The sequence below is a fragment of the Saccoglossus kowalevskii genome, chromosome 7 (genome assembly GCF_978046115.1).
Source record: "Saccoglossus kowalevskii chromosome 7, keSacKowa6.1, whole genome shotgun sequence".
In the NCBI taxonomy this organism is placed as follows: domain Eukaryota; kingdom Metazoa; phylum Hemichordata; class Enteropneusta; family Harrimaniidae; genus Saccoglossus; species Saccoglossus kowalevskii.
In genome coordinates, this window is record NC_140647.1 from 8371533 (window position 1) to 8387400 (window position 15868).

The following is a 15868-nucleotide window of genomic DNA, read 5'->3' on the forward strand; positions in this document are numbered from 1 at the left end:
TTTAAAGCGGGGTGTCGTCACTTGCGCATGCGTCAGATGGTCATACCGTGTCATTGTTTACAAACAAACATCTACCCATGAACTTTTGCGTTATTAGCTTCCCTCGCGTGCGCAGGTGACGACCGCCCCGCTTTAACCATGTCTCATTTCATTTCATTTTATTCCTCAGCTCCCGAGAGCGAGGGTTCTTTGTATTTATGTTGGTGACCTTCGCTGTGTGATGAGAGTGATAAGTCTTTTGATCAGTAAAATAATTTTAGAAATGTGAAAACTGGAGTGACTGTGAAATGAAGGTTGGTTTTAAATATTAAATATGAACGGGCAGTAAATGTAGCCAGAATGAATCCGGGGGTGAAAAAAACGTCACAATACATCCGTCATGGCGGCTGCAAAGTGCGAACAACTATGGATGCAGTTTGTGTGAATGTGAATGTGCTTCACTAACAGTATTTGCTGCTTTTTGTGCAATGAAGATTAATACAAGAAGTGCTGCCAAACGACATTTCCTGCTTTTAAAGAAAACAACCTTGGGACGTTTATCTTGAGAAATTGAGAAGACGAAAATGGACATACTTCTCAAGGGTATTATTTGAAGAGGAAAACCGCTGCTTTATCGAAGAGCAAAACTCAATATAATTGACCAATTACCCCCCCCCCCCACACACACACACGCATTAATGATTGGCCTAGGCTGGTTGAAGACGATTTTAAAGAGGTGACTGTCATTCGCCGTGACGCCGGACTTTTTATTCTGGTTTATACAACACTTGTAGAGACATAGTTTTTAAAGTGTCAAACAGTGAAGATACGTATTTGAGCAAAATGGTCAGTATTTCTAAACCTCCTGTTGCAGACCCTGTTATAATATTAGGTTCAGTTGTATATCAGAATACAAGCTTGTCTTGGCCCACCAATATTGCTGGAACCGTTTGAAGTTTTACCATCACATTACCGTCTTACATGTTACTGGCAGGATAGTTTAATGTATTATTTGTATTGGTACAATGTGGAAGAGGGGTTTATTGTCAACATTTATACGGGTGCTTGTATGCAACTACTGTAAAGGGGTTAATTATTCACTGGGTTTTAATTTTGCTTATTTCGCTAAATTAAAACCCAGTGAATAGGTACAATTGAGCATAAAACATATTATATAAATGATAAAACCGTTATGTGAATATACCTGAAATGCTAAATCAGTGAAATTTAAACCCAGCGAAAATTAATCATTTTACAGTATACCAAATTTGACTTGTGCACATCCTTTTTATGTGTTTAAAGAACATCGCGATGTTCTTTTGGAATTGTTAAATCTTGGTATTCTTCCCAAACGTTTTTTATGACACGTATGCGATTAAACAATTATATTTAAGGTATACTCGAAGTGAATCTCGGAACTATGCATAAATGTTATAAATGTTCACAGATTTTCATTATTTATTGTTCATAGTTTTTTTTATATTACCTCATACCTTGCAAATAAAAGTGTGCAAGGAATCATGGGAGGAAACGCTGTGATAACTGTCATAAAGGTGATTGACAGGTCATACTTGTTACAACTCTGGAAGGAGACTTGGAATCTACCAGGCGTGCTTGTGATTTACATAACAAAAAATCTACGATCCACTGACTTACTTAGTACGTGAGTGCCTGCATGTCATCGTGAGAGAGCTGCCCACAAGATCACATTCTGATTGGCTTCTCTGGAAATCAAGGTGGTGTGCCTGAAACTGGACCATTTATACCCTATAATTATGCTATATTGAGAACAGTTGTGGTTCACTATTTCAATTGAGTACTCTGTGTTGCTGCTGCAATATTGTGAGACAAGTGAAACAGGCTTCAATCATCTTTCTGTGAGACTTGTATGAACTGCTCTGCGATCTTCTACTATCAGCGGTTACCTCAATTTCCACATCCTGATCCACATATTCATTATTATTCTGTGCTTTGCCTCTTATCATTATTTTGAGAAGTATTAAAGCCAGGAGCTTTAACTTAATATGTTGGTGTGTGCGTGTATGTATATATATCATTTCCAGTACTATTGTCTTGTCTACCCCATTCTAGCAGTGAAAAAAAACTATTTAGTGCAAGTTATATGGGCGTTCTCAACATGCCGTGCATTGTGACAATTGTTCATAATTATTTACAATAATAAAACAGATTTCTTTTCTGAAACCATTTCCATATGATTGTGTGATTGCTCCCCCCTTCCCACACATGGTGATATGTACGGGTATGTGTGAGTATGTTTCATGGATTAATAGGCCACTCCTTTGCTTCAATTTCAACTATAACTCTGGAACTTTCACTTTCATATTTCGATATCCCACAATGTCTCGATTGCGTGTCTGGTAATTCTAACTAACTACTATTTTGCAAAATGTGCCCAGCCTTGCTTCTACCAGTCATTTAAGTCAACTCTTACATTGTACTTGGCAGTGAAGGTTAAAGCAGATATATTGTAACCGTCTTTGTGCTGAGGCAGTTATATCTCATCACCAGCTCTCTTGTACATTTCATTGGATTTCACTTTGCAAGGGGTTAACTTGAAATTCATCTTACTGATACTAGCAAGTGCACACCATACGGTTCAATATAAAAATATATACTCTGTGGCAAGACCATCAATCTTACCAACACTGGCGACGCCAAATATAGTACTCAATACTCGATCTTTTTCAAAGTCAATGAATTCAAACCTTGTGCACGACCACTACTCATTCACGAGAGTTAATTTCACAGTATGAGTGCAAGTCGTACATTATGACCTTGAACCTCTCCCTGTGATCTTATTGTATCTCACTTTATATATGCGGCATATTTATGCAGGGAATTTCAACAGTCGCTCTTTAAGTGTGTCATTATGATCAGCAAATCGTCTAATAAAGGTGAAGACTGACACTGAGGAATGTAACTGATTTACATATTGCTCGGAACATGTGCCTGTTTAGCACATAACATGAACGACTTCTTTTCTCCATATTATCTTTCAACATTATGGTCTATTTTACTATTTTAGTCGGAATAATACACGAACCCACTTGTCCGACATATTCACTCTAACACGTAAAAAGGTGTAATGAGTGTGTATTCACTGTGTGCTAACTGAAAACACAAATTATCAGTAGGGTCCCATAAAAAAAGACGCCGTAATTTGTTTTGGAATAACCGATACCTTGATCTTTTCAACTAAATACACACATTAATAATTGCCATGTTGCAAGTTGAGTATCATCTTATACTCACTTTGCATGGTTACATAAGTACGATAATATACCGGCTAGTATATACCATTGTTATATTTGTGATGCAGATTATTCGGCCACGTGTTACACGACATCAGCTCTCTCATTTATATGGAAATGAAATATTCTGAATATTTATATTTATTGAAAATTGTCGCAATGCATTTTGCCATTGTCTTCACCTGAAATGCTTCGATTTTGTATAACATTCTTAGCCAAAACAAAATTATATAGCTCCTAACAGACAACAGTGGAAGATACATCGACCTGATCATAGTTTCACACACGAGGTAATACATCCATCATACTGAGACAACGATCGTACGATACACGCCTTAATATATCTCACACATCGTTTGACAAAATATGGTTTCTTCCACAATGGACGCAAAGGTCAACCAATGGTTAATATATTTAACAGATATGTGTGCATGAATGTAAACATTTCAACTAAACTTTAACACTAAAATAAGGAGTAAAAATATCTGATGACATCATAGCTATTTGCAACAATATAATTCGTACATGACATAGGAAGATATTATAACAAGCACCTAGAACAAAAAAAACTACAACATTTTCTATTTTAATTTTTCAAGTTTGACTTAACTTTTGTGACCGTTAATGACGTTAGATAAACCTTAATGTACCAGAATAAAACATTTCCATAATATGCAAATAAAATATAGTAATGAAGTGTGTGACTCTATCAGTTAACACTATTCTTAATCAAGATTTACTATTGATTTAAGATTGGACAGGGTTATAAAAACACAATATATATATATATATATATACGTTAATAACTAATAGAAATAGATATTTGAAATACCCAACAACGTCCTATTATAACGTTAAACAGATCGTATTCGAAGTGTTTTTAACGTTCTATACTCAATTGAAGCCCTGCTTCTGACTGCTAATTCCCAGTCAAATCTCTGTCATATGATCATTAAATAATCGTACTATAGCTTGTGTATAAATTCTCAGTTAATGCGCTACGCTTTAACATTGAAAAATATCCTGACATAGACCACTCACTTAGTTGCCTTTCAACTCAAGCCACTTTCTTCTTTTCACCTAAGCGAATTCCATGCCGATTTGTTGCTTTCAGAACATGTCGGTTTCACAGTTTGATGTATACAAGTTCTCGGACTTGATAGCATACTTCACATCTTGGTATAGAACACTATCTAGGAAAAGTCATTGAGTACACTGAATGATCTAAAAAAAACGAACTCAATACGAAATTCCGACAAAAATGTGTATTTGTAAATAGCCTGAACGTCACATATATCGGTCTGCAGTCTTTGTTTTATCATGTGTCGTTTTGTCTATACGTCACATACGCCATATTGTATTCTGGACACAATTTTGCACATTTCTAAGAATTTTAATACAATTCTTCTTCAATTTTAGACCAAATGAATAATAATAATTGGCTACAGGTCTTGACAACAAAAACAAATACGCCGGTTTATTTCGCGAAAGGTGACTTTAGCGTTCTGAGGGTAAAATATCACCAAGATTTTTATACACGTTGATTCATGTCTGTATTATTATACTTAATACTTTTCGATCGACTTCAGTTTTATGCTAATACAGAACGTTTCAATATTTCATCTTCCGTGTTTCTGTGTAGTGCATCGATGTAATCCATGTCAGTGTCGTTCGTGTCCGGGTTTGTGCTCGACGCTTCACGTATGGTTGGCTCTGTCAGCGGTATACAGTGATGATGTCGTCTCATGCTTGTGCTAGTCTGGGAGTTGAAACTCTTCCCGTCCGTCATTGCCAGGGTAATCGTGCCTCGTTCACGGAAACGGAAATCATTGGACGGTGCGGCACAGCAGCAGGTAAATACCTCTCTGAAACGACGTCTGAAATTTTCACTCATGAAGGCGTAAATTATAGGATTCACGCAAGAATTGGCGTATGACAGACAATTACCGAATAGCTGAATCGCATAAGTAACCATAGTATCTGGGTAATTCACATCCAACCGTGACCAGATATTCATGATATGCACAGGCAGCCAACAGAATGCGAAGATCAGCACAACAACGCATACCATTCTGGTTTTACGAATCTTTTGACGTTGTCTTGCTTGCTGCGCTTTGGACTGGGTTCGGTAGAAGAGGGTTGACGAATTCCACACCAGGTGCATGATCATACCCATGCACACAGATATTATCAGCAATGGTGCCAAGTAAGCTGCCAAGCACATGTACACATACCAGCCGACGTTCCATGAATGCGACGGCCACACTTCCACACAGAAAGGCTTGATTCCGTACCAGTCGTAGTATACCACTTGCCGATAGAGTGCCACGGGAACACAGCATAAGGCAGACGCTAAAAACAAAAAGAAAGTTTAAATATATTTGTAATGTAATTGTGATATATAAAACGTAAGCCATATAATGGGTCAGTATGAAAAGACACATTTACATGTGACGCCTATGATATTCTGTTCGATGGTATGGTGGTTAAACGCAGTGTATTTTATATGCCTGGAAAATTTCCCTCGGGATTCATTAGCGCGTCGCAAATAATACCGCCCTCAAAAATTACGGGAATGGTTACCGGTTACCGACTTGTGCATATCCACATTTTATATTAACTACATATTTGCTGCTACCGACTTCACATTTGATTTGATGTTAATATTTAGGAGACAGAATGACTAATTACTGGCTAAACAAAACTGAAAGTACACTGAAACTCACATCTAATCTTTCTCCTTAATGTCTCTTACTACTATATATATACAATAATTTTAGTAAAAAAAACAATTTATCACGGCGCTGAGTGTGTTCCACTTTTTTTCAGAGCAACACGTGTTCCCCATATGTAATAACATTTTGATCAGACGAAAGAAACGCAAATTATAAGATGTAAATCTACTGCCGCGGGTTTATTAGACGGTGATTCGAAAACAATTCCAGAGTGATATGAGTTCAATTCAATATAAATTGCTTGCGGGTTTGATGTCTTCACTTTGTATTCCCAGTGCTTTGTTATAAACATTATATAGTGTATTATTTTGTATACCGCTGTTAAAGTTGAATATAACGTCGATACAGTGCCCAGATATTAATGATTCCCGTGAAACAGCAACTCACTGGTAGTAAAACCAATAACACAGTAACTTATTACACTGCCGGGAACCTAATTAAGACACATTTTTATATGCATCAATATATTCCAATGAGAATACTATAATGTCTGCATATAACCCACTGCACTGAATATTGAAGGTATGTGAGAATTCATAACCTAATATTCGTCTTAGTGTTACGTTATTAGTCTAGAGGGTCTGGTACATATTCGTAGCTAGGAAATCGTCAAACTGTTTTATGATAGATATTCATTACACTGATGTTAATAAGGAGAGTGAGAATACCAAATAGTGTGCACTCAAATGATGACTAAAGATGCTGGCGGCGTTAAGCCATCTGTTTACACAAGTTTATTACATACATTAAACTAGGGTACGATGCTTAGTTTATCTATCAAATATAAATGCTGTTGTCCTGTAGTGCTTTTTTATACTCACATATTCCAATCGTACACAGTCACGGGAGTTGACAAAAACAGAAATGTGGTATTCATTTAAACTTACAAATATTTCCTGTAATCGTTTGAATTATTAGTTTTTTTATTGAACTGTCGTAATTGGCGTTGACATAAGAGTTGTCGCGGTTTTGGACGTTTTATTGTAACAGCTGCATTATGATTGTACATTGACAAAACTAAAATAATATGTGAAGTGATAAATATATATATATATATATAACGTGTATATATCATTGCATATCCGTGAAATGATCGTGTTTTGCCCACACGTGTATATATCAATGCATATCTGTGAAATGATTGTGTTTTGCCCACACGTGTATATATCAATGCATATCTGTGAAATGATTGTGTTTTCCCGTCACGTGTATGTATATATCATATCATATATGAATGTCATCGTTTATATCTATCGCCGGGATACAGAAACATATTTTGTTTGTTGTAACTGTTATTGCAAATTACGTATGACCGCCTTGAGGATAGACATGGCATTTATAACATGTATATATGGCATTTATAACATGATAAACTGTTGATTGGATTTACCAGACATGGACATTTGGAGTGGTTTTTTTGCCAACTTCATTCTTACTAAACTTATTAAACTATAGTACGTGAGTGAGTAAATATTTTAGTATCGCAATAATTTTCTCTGTAGTAATACAAATCCTCTTTCATAATCTGTAACCGAAACATATATATATCTATATCATCAACGATAAAATTGGGTTTACTGTCTAATACAATATGACAATGGCCATGTTTGGGAACATTTTATCAACAGATTCATTATTTCCTGTAAGGTACCCTTACATTGTGTAATTACATTTTGTTGAAAAGGCACAATTCCATTATGGCACAAAGTATTGCATTCGCTGACAACGTGCAAACATAATACAAACAACTACTGATAGAGTATACGCGATAAGAATGCTAATAGCCCCGGGTAGTGTCTGGGAAGATGCTATTATATTTGATTGAGTCTGCATATACTTGATATAGTTCTCGTTGAATTTATTTCGACCCTTAGAATCTCTGAGAATAAGTTACTCTCAATGAAAAATCTCTCATTTAGCATGTAGTGACTTCTACGTTTGAACATTGTCTCTCTACAATGTGCGATTATCCTAGGAAATATAGATGAAAATAGACTCAGATTCGTCCGAGACATGACCAAGGCACGTTTTGGATTTTCGGATAAAACTGACTGCCAGTCAACAAATCGTATTGAACAATGAAGAAAAATATTGTGTACGATTTACGATTGTCATGGAAACAAAAACAGGGCAATGTAAACATACGTAATTCATTCGAATTGTTTGAATAAGTTTCAACGCATTTCAGTGCAAAACATATTAAAATAGTGTTCCCTAATTATTGGCAAATATTCAGATTTTTAAAATAAAAACTGTAAGTGTGTCAATGTCGACGAGCGCTCCCTCGCGACACCTCGCCCGGGACAGTAACGCCGTTTAGATTCTGCTGGAAAACAAACGTGTAGTATCATATGAAGGCGAACAAATGTTCTGAGATTTAGCCAGCGGTTACGCCCCAAACTCTGACGAGGAAACTGTGTTGTCCGCAAGACACCGATAGCACTGTTACATTGTCACTTACAGTGAATGTCTCTACAACTTTTCTTTTAAATTCTATTGCTGTTTCCATCACAACGGTACCATATGACTGTTTTTGGAGTTCACAATTAACGGCAGGACATTTCAAGTTAAAGTCAACATTTCTGTCAATTCCAAACCAGTCTTTTTATTATTTATGACAGTGATTTCGATTGAACACCGAATGATGCGTTTGTGTGATAAACACCTTAATCATTTGCTTATATTCACGAAAACAATATATTAATACTATATTATTTTAATTTATGCATACCACTGTATAAATGTTAATACAAGTTCAGGGTTTAGTGTTTAAATCACGTCAGTGTTATTCCCTATGCACATTACAGTAGGAAACGTATCACCTGACTTTAGGTCATTTCATCACACAAAACATAGTGCCTTAATATTTACCTACATAGGTCAATTGATGTCGTTAGTCCGAGATAAGCAATAGTTTAGATTTAGCGTTTTTATTATATAAGGTTCTCTTGTTCGATATTCCCACTCGTCGACTGTGGCGACTCTCGAGAATATCGAACATTAAAGCTCGTGATACGACGCTGTATTTTCTTGTTGGCGGCGAACAACCTCTAAGTAACCTATGGTAAAACCATTTCAGAGACCTTGTTAACTATGGTTATGATTTATAATCGATTCTCAGTTGATATAGCGCGTTTTTTAACAACAGTAAATTACGAAATATATGAATTCCTGCGGGGCGTTTTGCAACAATGATTAAATGGTGCTATTACAATCCTATTTCAAAATAATTTTACATGCAGTCTCAAAACGAATTGCTTGAGCTTACATTAAACTGCACTAGGATACTCGTGTAACCTTTCAATATTAAATCGGCGTTTTCCTGTGCGAATTAAATTGAGGTAACTTTGCTGATCTGCGTTTGGCATTAATGCATTTCAAGAATGAAATATACATGAAAGGTATAGCACGCAACACACCTTAAATAAAACGATTGGAATAAAAATAACTGTTCATCTAATAATTTTTATCATTTACTCATGTCATTATCTATCAACAAATATATGCATAAAATTAAATCGCCGATACCAGACCATGTGTCACACAAGATAATCTATAGACTGCACGTTAAAAACTCTAACATGGTTTGTTTCATTGTTAATCAAATCGAAAACATGGCTGTTTGCGGTAATTGACAATTAAGTAGTCAAACAGCCGCATCACATTAGATTACATTATGTAATAGGTAATTAACTTGTTTGGTAGATTAGGAAACGAGTTCATTGTCTGCCTTATCACGCGGCATGATTGGTTAAAAACGAAATATATGCAAAAAATAAGCATCAGTTGCAACCAAGTGTGATTGTGTTCCTGTATTTCTTTCTTTCATTCAAGCAGTGTCTGTCTAGTCGTCAATATGGTCGGAAAACGGGATGACGATACAAGACTGTAGTTATGATAGTATCATTTGTTCTAGGTGACCTATCGTTGATCAATCAAAATGAAATACCACAAGAAAACTTTGAACCAATTCCAAGGAAAATCTTGCGATCAATTTTCCATGCCACTACCGGACTCGGAATTGTTCATTGCGATACGCGTTTTCAACATGAGGTCATGGTTTGACTTAGTATACACCAGGTCGCACGCGAATTTATAACAATGGTTTATTGACTTCTACGAGTTTACTGCGGCATCTAACGACAATTAAATCCACTGTCACGTCTGTCTTTGTGGAAATAAACTTTGTTGCTAGAAGCTTGCAGAGTTTCGTGTAATTTGTTGTATGCTACTAATTGTAAGATTCTTTGTCTCCCAAAAGTTAATTACAGCTTATTGCAATGTTACTAAAATAATTCACTAATTTAAAACGTCATGAGCAATATTGATTCACTACATTTCATGACTAGATTTTAATTGAGCGTATGTCCGTGCAGTTTATAATATGTTACACTAAATATCATTATTATAAATGATGTGCACCGTGGTATTTTGATAAGCTATCGTATGGCATTTTATATCATAAGTCCGAACAAAATCCCAAATATTGATGACTGTTTTCAAATGATATTAGCTTACAGGTGGACATGAACATCATGCCCTGGCTTCTATAAGTACGATTGATGTATGCTTGTTCTTAAAGGGCAGAAGTCGTCAAGCCGCGCATGTACGAGATATAGTGATCTCATATAAACAAAGATAGCGACTTTGACTGTTGCGCAGATCAACGAGTACAAACTGAGACGTTACCAAGCTGTAAGTAGGTAATTTCTTTGGTTATTTGAAGGTATCGCAACAAGTCACCGGCGGTTATTAGTGCACGTCGCGCCAGGTCAAACGTCGCACTCTTGAAGTGATTAGAAGAGCGCATTGGATTGTGGGAAAATCAATGTTTATTAACACAAATGTCCAACATGCGCAGAGCGACGACCGATCCCTATAACTATGTTCGACGCAGCGAATGAATTGTGAAATATAATGTTGAAGTCTTTCACAAGGTTGTGATTTGAGGTGTACGTTTATCACAGTTGTGAATGAAAATAAATATTTCTCTGTAATGGCTGTTTATGGTGGACATTCGTCTCACATTTGTATGCATGAACGTACATGTGCAATACAGAGGGAATAAAGATACATGGCAAGTATTTTTCTTACATAGTGTGGCCTTAAATCAGCTCTGCAATTGCCTAAATGCCATAGACACAAAATCATTATTCAGTAATCTATCAGAAATATGAAAAACTCCTCGCTTGTGGTTATTAAATGAAATACTTCAATCGTTTCATTCTAGCCATTAACAAAATCACCAATTTATTTTCTAAGAAAAATAAATACGAGTTAGTCACTCTAATAGGATGACGATAATTTGCAGGGCACTTAAATGGCACGTCATATAATATCTTATTTCACCCATCAAGCGTGTTCGTTTCCGGATTCAGATAGTGTGCACATATAAAATACATGTTCACCTAAGTGAATGGGGTATATGTTCTTTTATTCGTGAGTATATAGCAGATTACACCCTTAGCAATATTACTTCTTGGATCAACAAACACACACACGATATTCAGATTGTCACGTCCACATTGATGTATTACATATTTGCGAATTTCCAAAATCCTGCGGATGGAGTATTTAACAAGAACACTTTAAAGTGAAAGGTTGGAGGGCAGACTAACCACGAAATCACTTAGCGTACATCTAAGTCTTATTGACTTATAAAGAAACAATAACCGAAGAAAGAATATGTGATATAGGATACAGAAAAAACATAAATAACATGTTTAAATATAATTCGCCATTATATAACAATGATAACGAATTATTAATAAGATTCTTAACCACGGATATTGAGATCTTCGTTATGTATATAGGTTACATATTAAAGTAATAATGATACCTATCATTCGAACGTAGAGTCATCACCAAACGTAGCGATTTGATTCATACTGTGTGCGCTTTCTGGATATACAATCATGGCAACAATTCATGCTTTTAGGCATAATGATTCATTACACACGGAAGGGAATATTGGTTATCATCAAAATCGAAACGTGAACCAACTGTATCCCTGAATAACAAGGGATATGTAAATGATGCCACCATCGAAGATCGATTCCTCCCAGCAGTCGATTCGTTTAACCCCTACGGCTCTTGATGTGCTGCTACTACCCACATCGTGATATATAAAACTTCAAAACAAGCACGAGTTTCATAATCATTTGGGCATTGTGTGAATAACGAACCTATCACGTGTATTTTACTCCATTATGTGTTGATGTATTAACAGCACAACCATTAAAAAGCGTTTCTACTTTCACCCTTGATAATGACAGATCAAGGCTTGCAAATGTCAAAGGTCGCACATGTGTGATCCAAGCAACGCCATGCTAAATCAGATCACACTCACTTCACTCTTGGATGTCTAGCTGAAGAACGAGCCATGCAGAGTGATTGAAGGCTACACGTCAACACCTGCACGATTTTATTATTAGCCTCTTTTTCACTTTAAGTGACTCATCTATCATTTATTGCGCCATCTACATCGAAGAACGACGCTAACTGCGAATAAATCTCAAGCAAATCACTAGAGAAGACGACCGTCCCTCTGAGTATGATTTCGCTAGCCGGATTTAGATGTAATGGAGTAAATACTAATCGATCGATAACACTTGTACGACTTGCAATGACGGAGACGAGCTGCGAAGCAGATACTAATTAGAGCGAACTAATTTAACACCCAGCCAGAGAAGCTTATTTAGGTTGTTTAGTTTTCCCGATGAATGAGTCATTAATTTCCGATACGGCTGTTTGATTCTCAGTAGTCTGTCTTTTCTAAGTGTTGTGAACCATGTGTTATATCCGTGTCAGTGATAAACGAGGGAAAAACAACAACTGGCAACACTGGATGTGTCAAGTTTGTTATTTATAGAAAATAGCAGACGATGCTTCGTGGTGTACGATAACGCAATCGTATTTTATGAAACTCACGAAGCCAAGCTTGCACAATCATGATTGGATATACACCATCTTACCACCAGCAAGTCCACACGATGGGACTCCATGTTCGCTCATTATATTTCATATGTGGATATTTTAACTATTAAACTGTTAACATATATTGTTTCGAATTCACCGACTAAAAAAATATATACAGGGCGTTCATAATATTTAAGATTCAACAGAGGTTCCAACTTCCAATTAAATACTCGTAAACTAATTGACTTACACGTGTATCTAATGTTTTTAACTGATGAATTTATTACCATTTTTATAACAAGTTATAACAGTGATCTATATATCACCGTGTTTAACATGTTATAAATATAATGATATGCCATAGATATTCATATGCATTCAATGTAACATTCATAACACAAATAATGCTCATGAGTTACTGCGTAATGTATTGCGATAGACCAAAGCTGAACTTTTTGACCCAAGATTTTAATGTTTTCATATAATAGAAAACAATAGACAAATAAATAAAATTATCGAGAAATATTTAAAAACAGCTATTCAGAAACTAAAAAGGGGGAAAGCGCCAGGATATGATAGTTACCGCACTGATTTTTTTAAATATAGCTAAGATTTTTTAATAAAACAATTGCATAAATTATTGAATTTTATTTTAGAAACAGGAAATTATCCAGATATCTGGAATAGTAGTACACTGTCACATATTTTTAAGAAAGGTGGAGTTGATAATCCAGGAAATTACAGGGGAGTGACAGTGTCAAGTTGTATTGTAAAGACATTCTGTGCCTTTATATATAATAGAATAAGCAAATATATATGGACCAACAATATTCTTAATAAAAAACAAGCAGGGCGCTTTATACGGGATACCGTACACCAGAACATATTTATGTTCTAAAACCAATATTATATACATATCTGTGGTTGAATGGAAAGTTATAGGCAAAAAAAGCATTTGATAATGTCTTGCGTAATGGTCTGTTTTACAAGTTGCTTGATATTGGAATTAATTATAAAATTTATAAAATGTTGTAAAATATGTATCACAATATTGAAGCACGCATTGGTTTTGAAAACAAATCTCGAATGTATTTAAAACTACTAAAGGCACGAGACAGGTTTGTGTTATTAGCTCTGTACTTTATATATTAATGATTTATTTAAATCATTAAGAGACAATTTTTTGCATCAAGTTATAATTAATACTAGTGAAGTTAATTCATTATTATTAGTTGCAGGTGATCTGGTGCTAATTTCAAATACAAATATTGACCTTAAATACATTATATGAATATTTCCAATAATGGAAAATCGATCAGAAAAAAATGTCAATCTTCAGAAAAGGAACATTAAAGTAGATGGAAAAATTTCGTAACAACATTCAGACCATTGGTTGAGTAAGCTCATATAAATACTTAAGGATAACATTTCAGACAAATGGAAAATTCTCAGAAGCAAGAAAACAATATGGAAGATGAAGCAATCAAGGCTATGTATATTGTAAAGCAGTCATGCAGCTTTTCAATACATGCATCAATACAAACCCCGCGTTAAGAGCTGAAATGGATTCGTGTTAAAGATCTAAAACTAAATTACCATGGAAATCTTGAAAAATATAATAACACAACAGCACATTAAAAAAAACTAATCAACACAGTGAAACAAAAAAAAGTGAAACAAAAATCTAAACTGAAAACATATGCTACATTTAAAACAAAATACAATTTTGAAGAATATTTAACTATTCTGAATCGAAAACAAAGAAATTCAGTAGATAAGTTCAAAACAACCAACCATAACCTAGCTACTAAAATAGAAACACCTTTAGGAAATACAATTTGTGGTCAATGCTAACTTCAGAAGATGAACTATACTTTTTTATGGAATGCCCCAAATATCTTACACTTCGAAATAATTGTCGAGAGTAAGGTTACTCACTGAAATGCAAATCAATCTCCAAAAATTGATTAATATATTGCAAATCACAGATAAAAATATTATCAAATATGTAGGAGAATTTATACACAATTTGTTTTGTTTGTTTTCATACAATAAAATTATATATTCAACCTTGAAAACTGTGACAATGATAAATTGGGTAAAAAACAGTTTTTCGATAATTGGAAAATCGGTGTCATACAGGTCGTATCTGAGAATGCACATATGTGCCACGCGGCCCACACAGTGCTTTGAACTCATTTACATGAACATGTATTTGGAAATGCATGCCTCGTATTGGCTGGCCTCGTAACTGTGATTCGAAGCGCATATTCCGAACTGATTTCAGCTAGTTACTGAAACATTGCGTTGTCATGGCTGACATTCGTAGCAAATTTGTTTTTATTATGACAGTAAAGGATTGTTGTGTGGCTTGTCTTGACAAAACGTCAATTACATTACCTACAACTACATGTAGCTGCCGGATTCACACAGTTATTCAGAATAGAAAAGCTAACTGTATTCAAGAGATTATACGCTGCGGTTCGAAAGGGTTGCAAGAGTGGCGAATGTTATGACACTCGCACATCATGTGTGTGAAGTACTGTAAACGTTTGAATAATGACACAAATATGAATAATAACTGAATAAACATCATTACCTCGAAGCAATGCATCTATTCAGTCTATAAAGATTATTTCAACCTTTTTCCAGTTTAATCAATTTTAGTTTATGAATATGTGGAGAATACATTTTACATGTGCCTTTAGTGAGATGGCTTGCCACTATTCATATCAATCTCATACAACTGTGCCAACCTCTATAAACATTTCTTTAAAAGCCGAAACAACTGAATGACCTATTTAAAAGACATACTAACGTAATCCTGTAAACATCAAACATGGTTTATGAAATGAAACAACGAGACAGTGTGGTCTGCAGATCATGTGTGTAACTACACACGTAAATTGTTGCAAATGAAGGACACAGTAACCACTAAACGGGGATACGATTTATTGCACGTCC

General features: G+C 35.2%; 1 protein-coding gene across 1 annotated transcript in view; it reads right to left on the reverse strand.

Annotated features, from left to right (window-relative positions):
- Positions 1-4623: 4623 nt before the first annotated feature.
- LOC102807684 (G protein-coupled receptor 54-like) overlaps positions 4624-15868 on the reverse strand; it is a 37786-nt gene continuing 26541 nt past the window's right edge. The window contains exon 3 of the mRNA XM_085501763.1: positions 4624-5603. Coding sequence (XP_085357889.1) covers positions 4843-5603 — 761 coding nt within the window. The 3' untranslated portion in view covers positions 4624-4842. The remainder of the gene's footprint in view (positions 5604-15868) is intronic.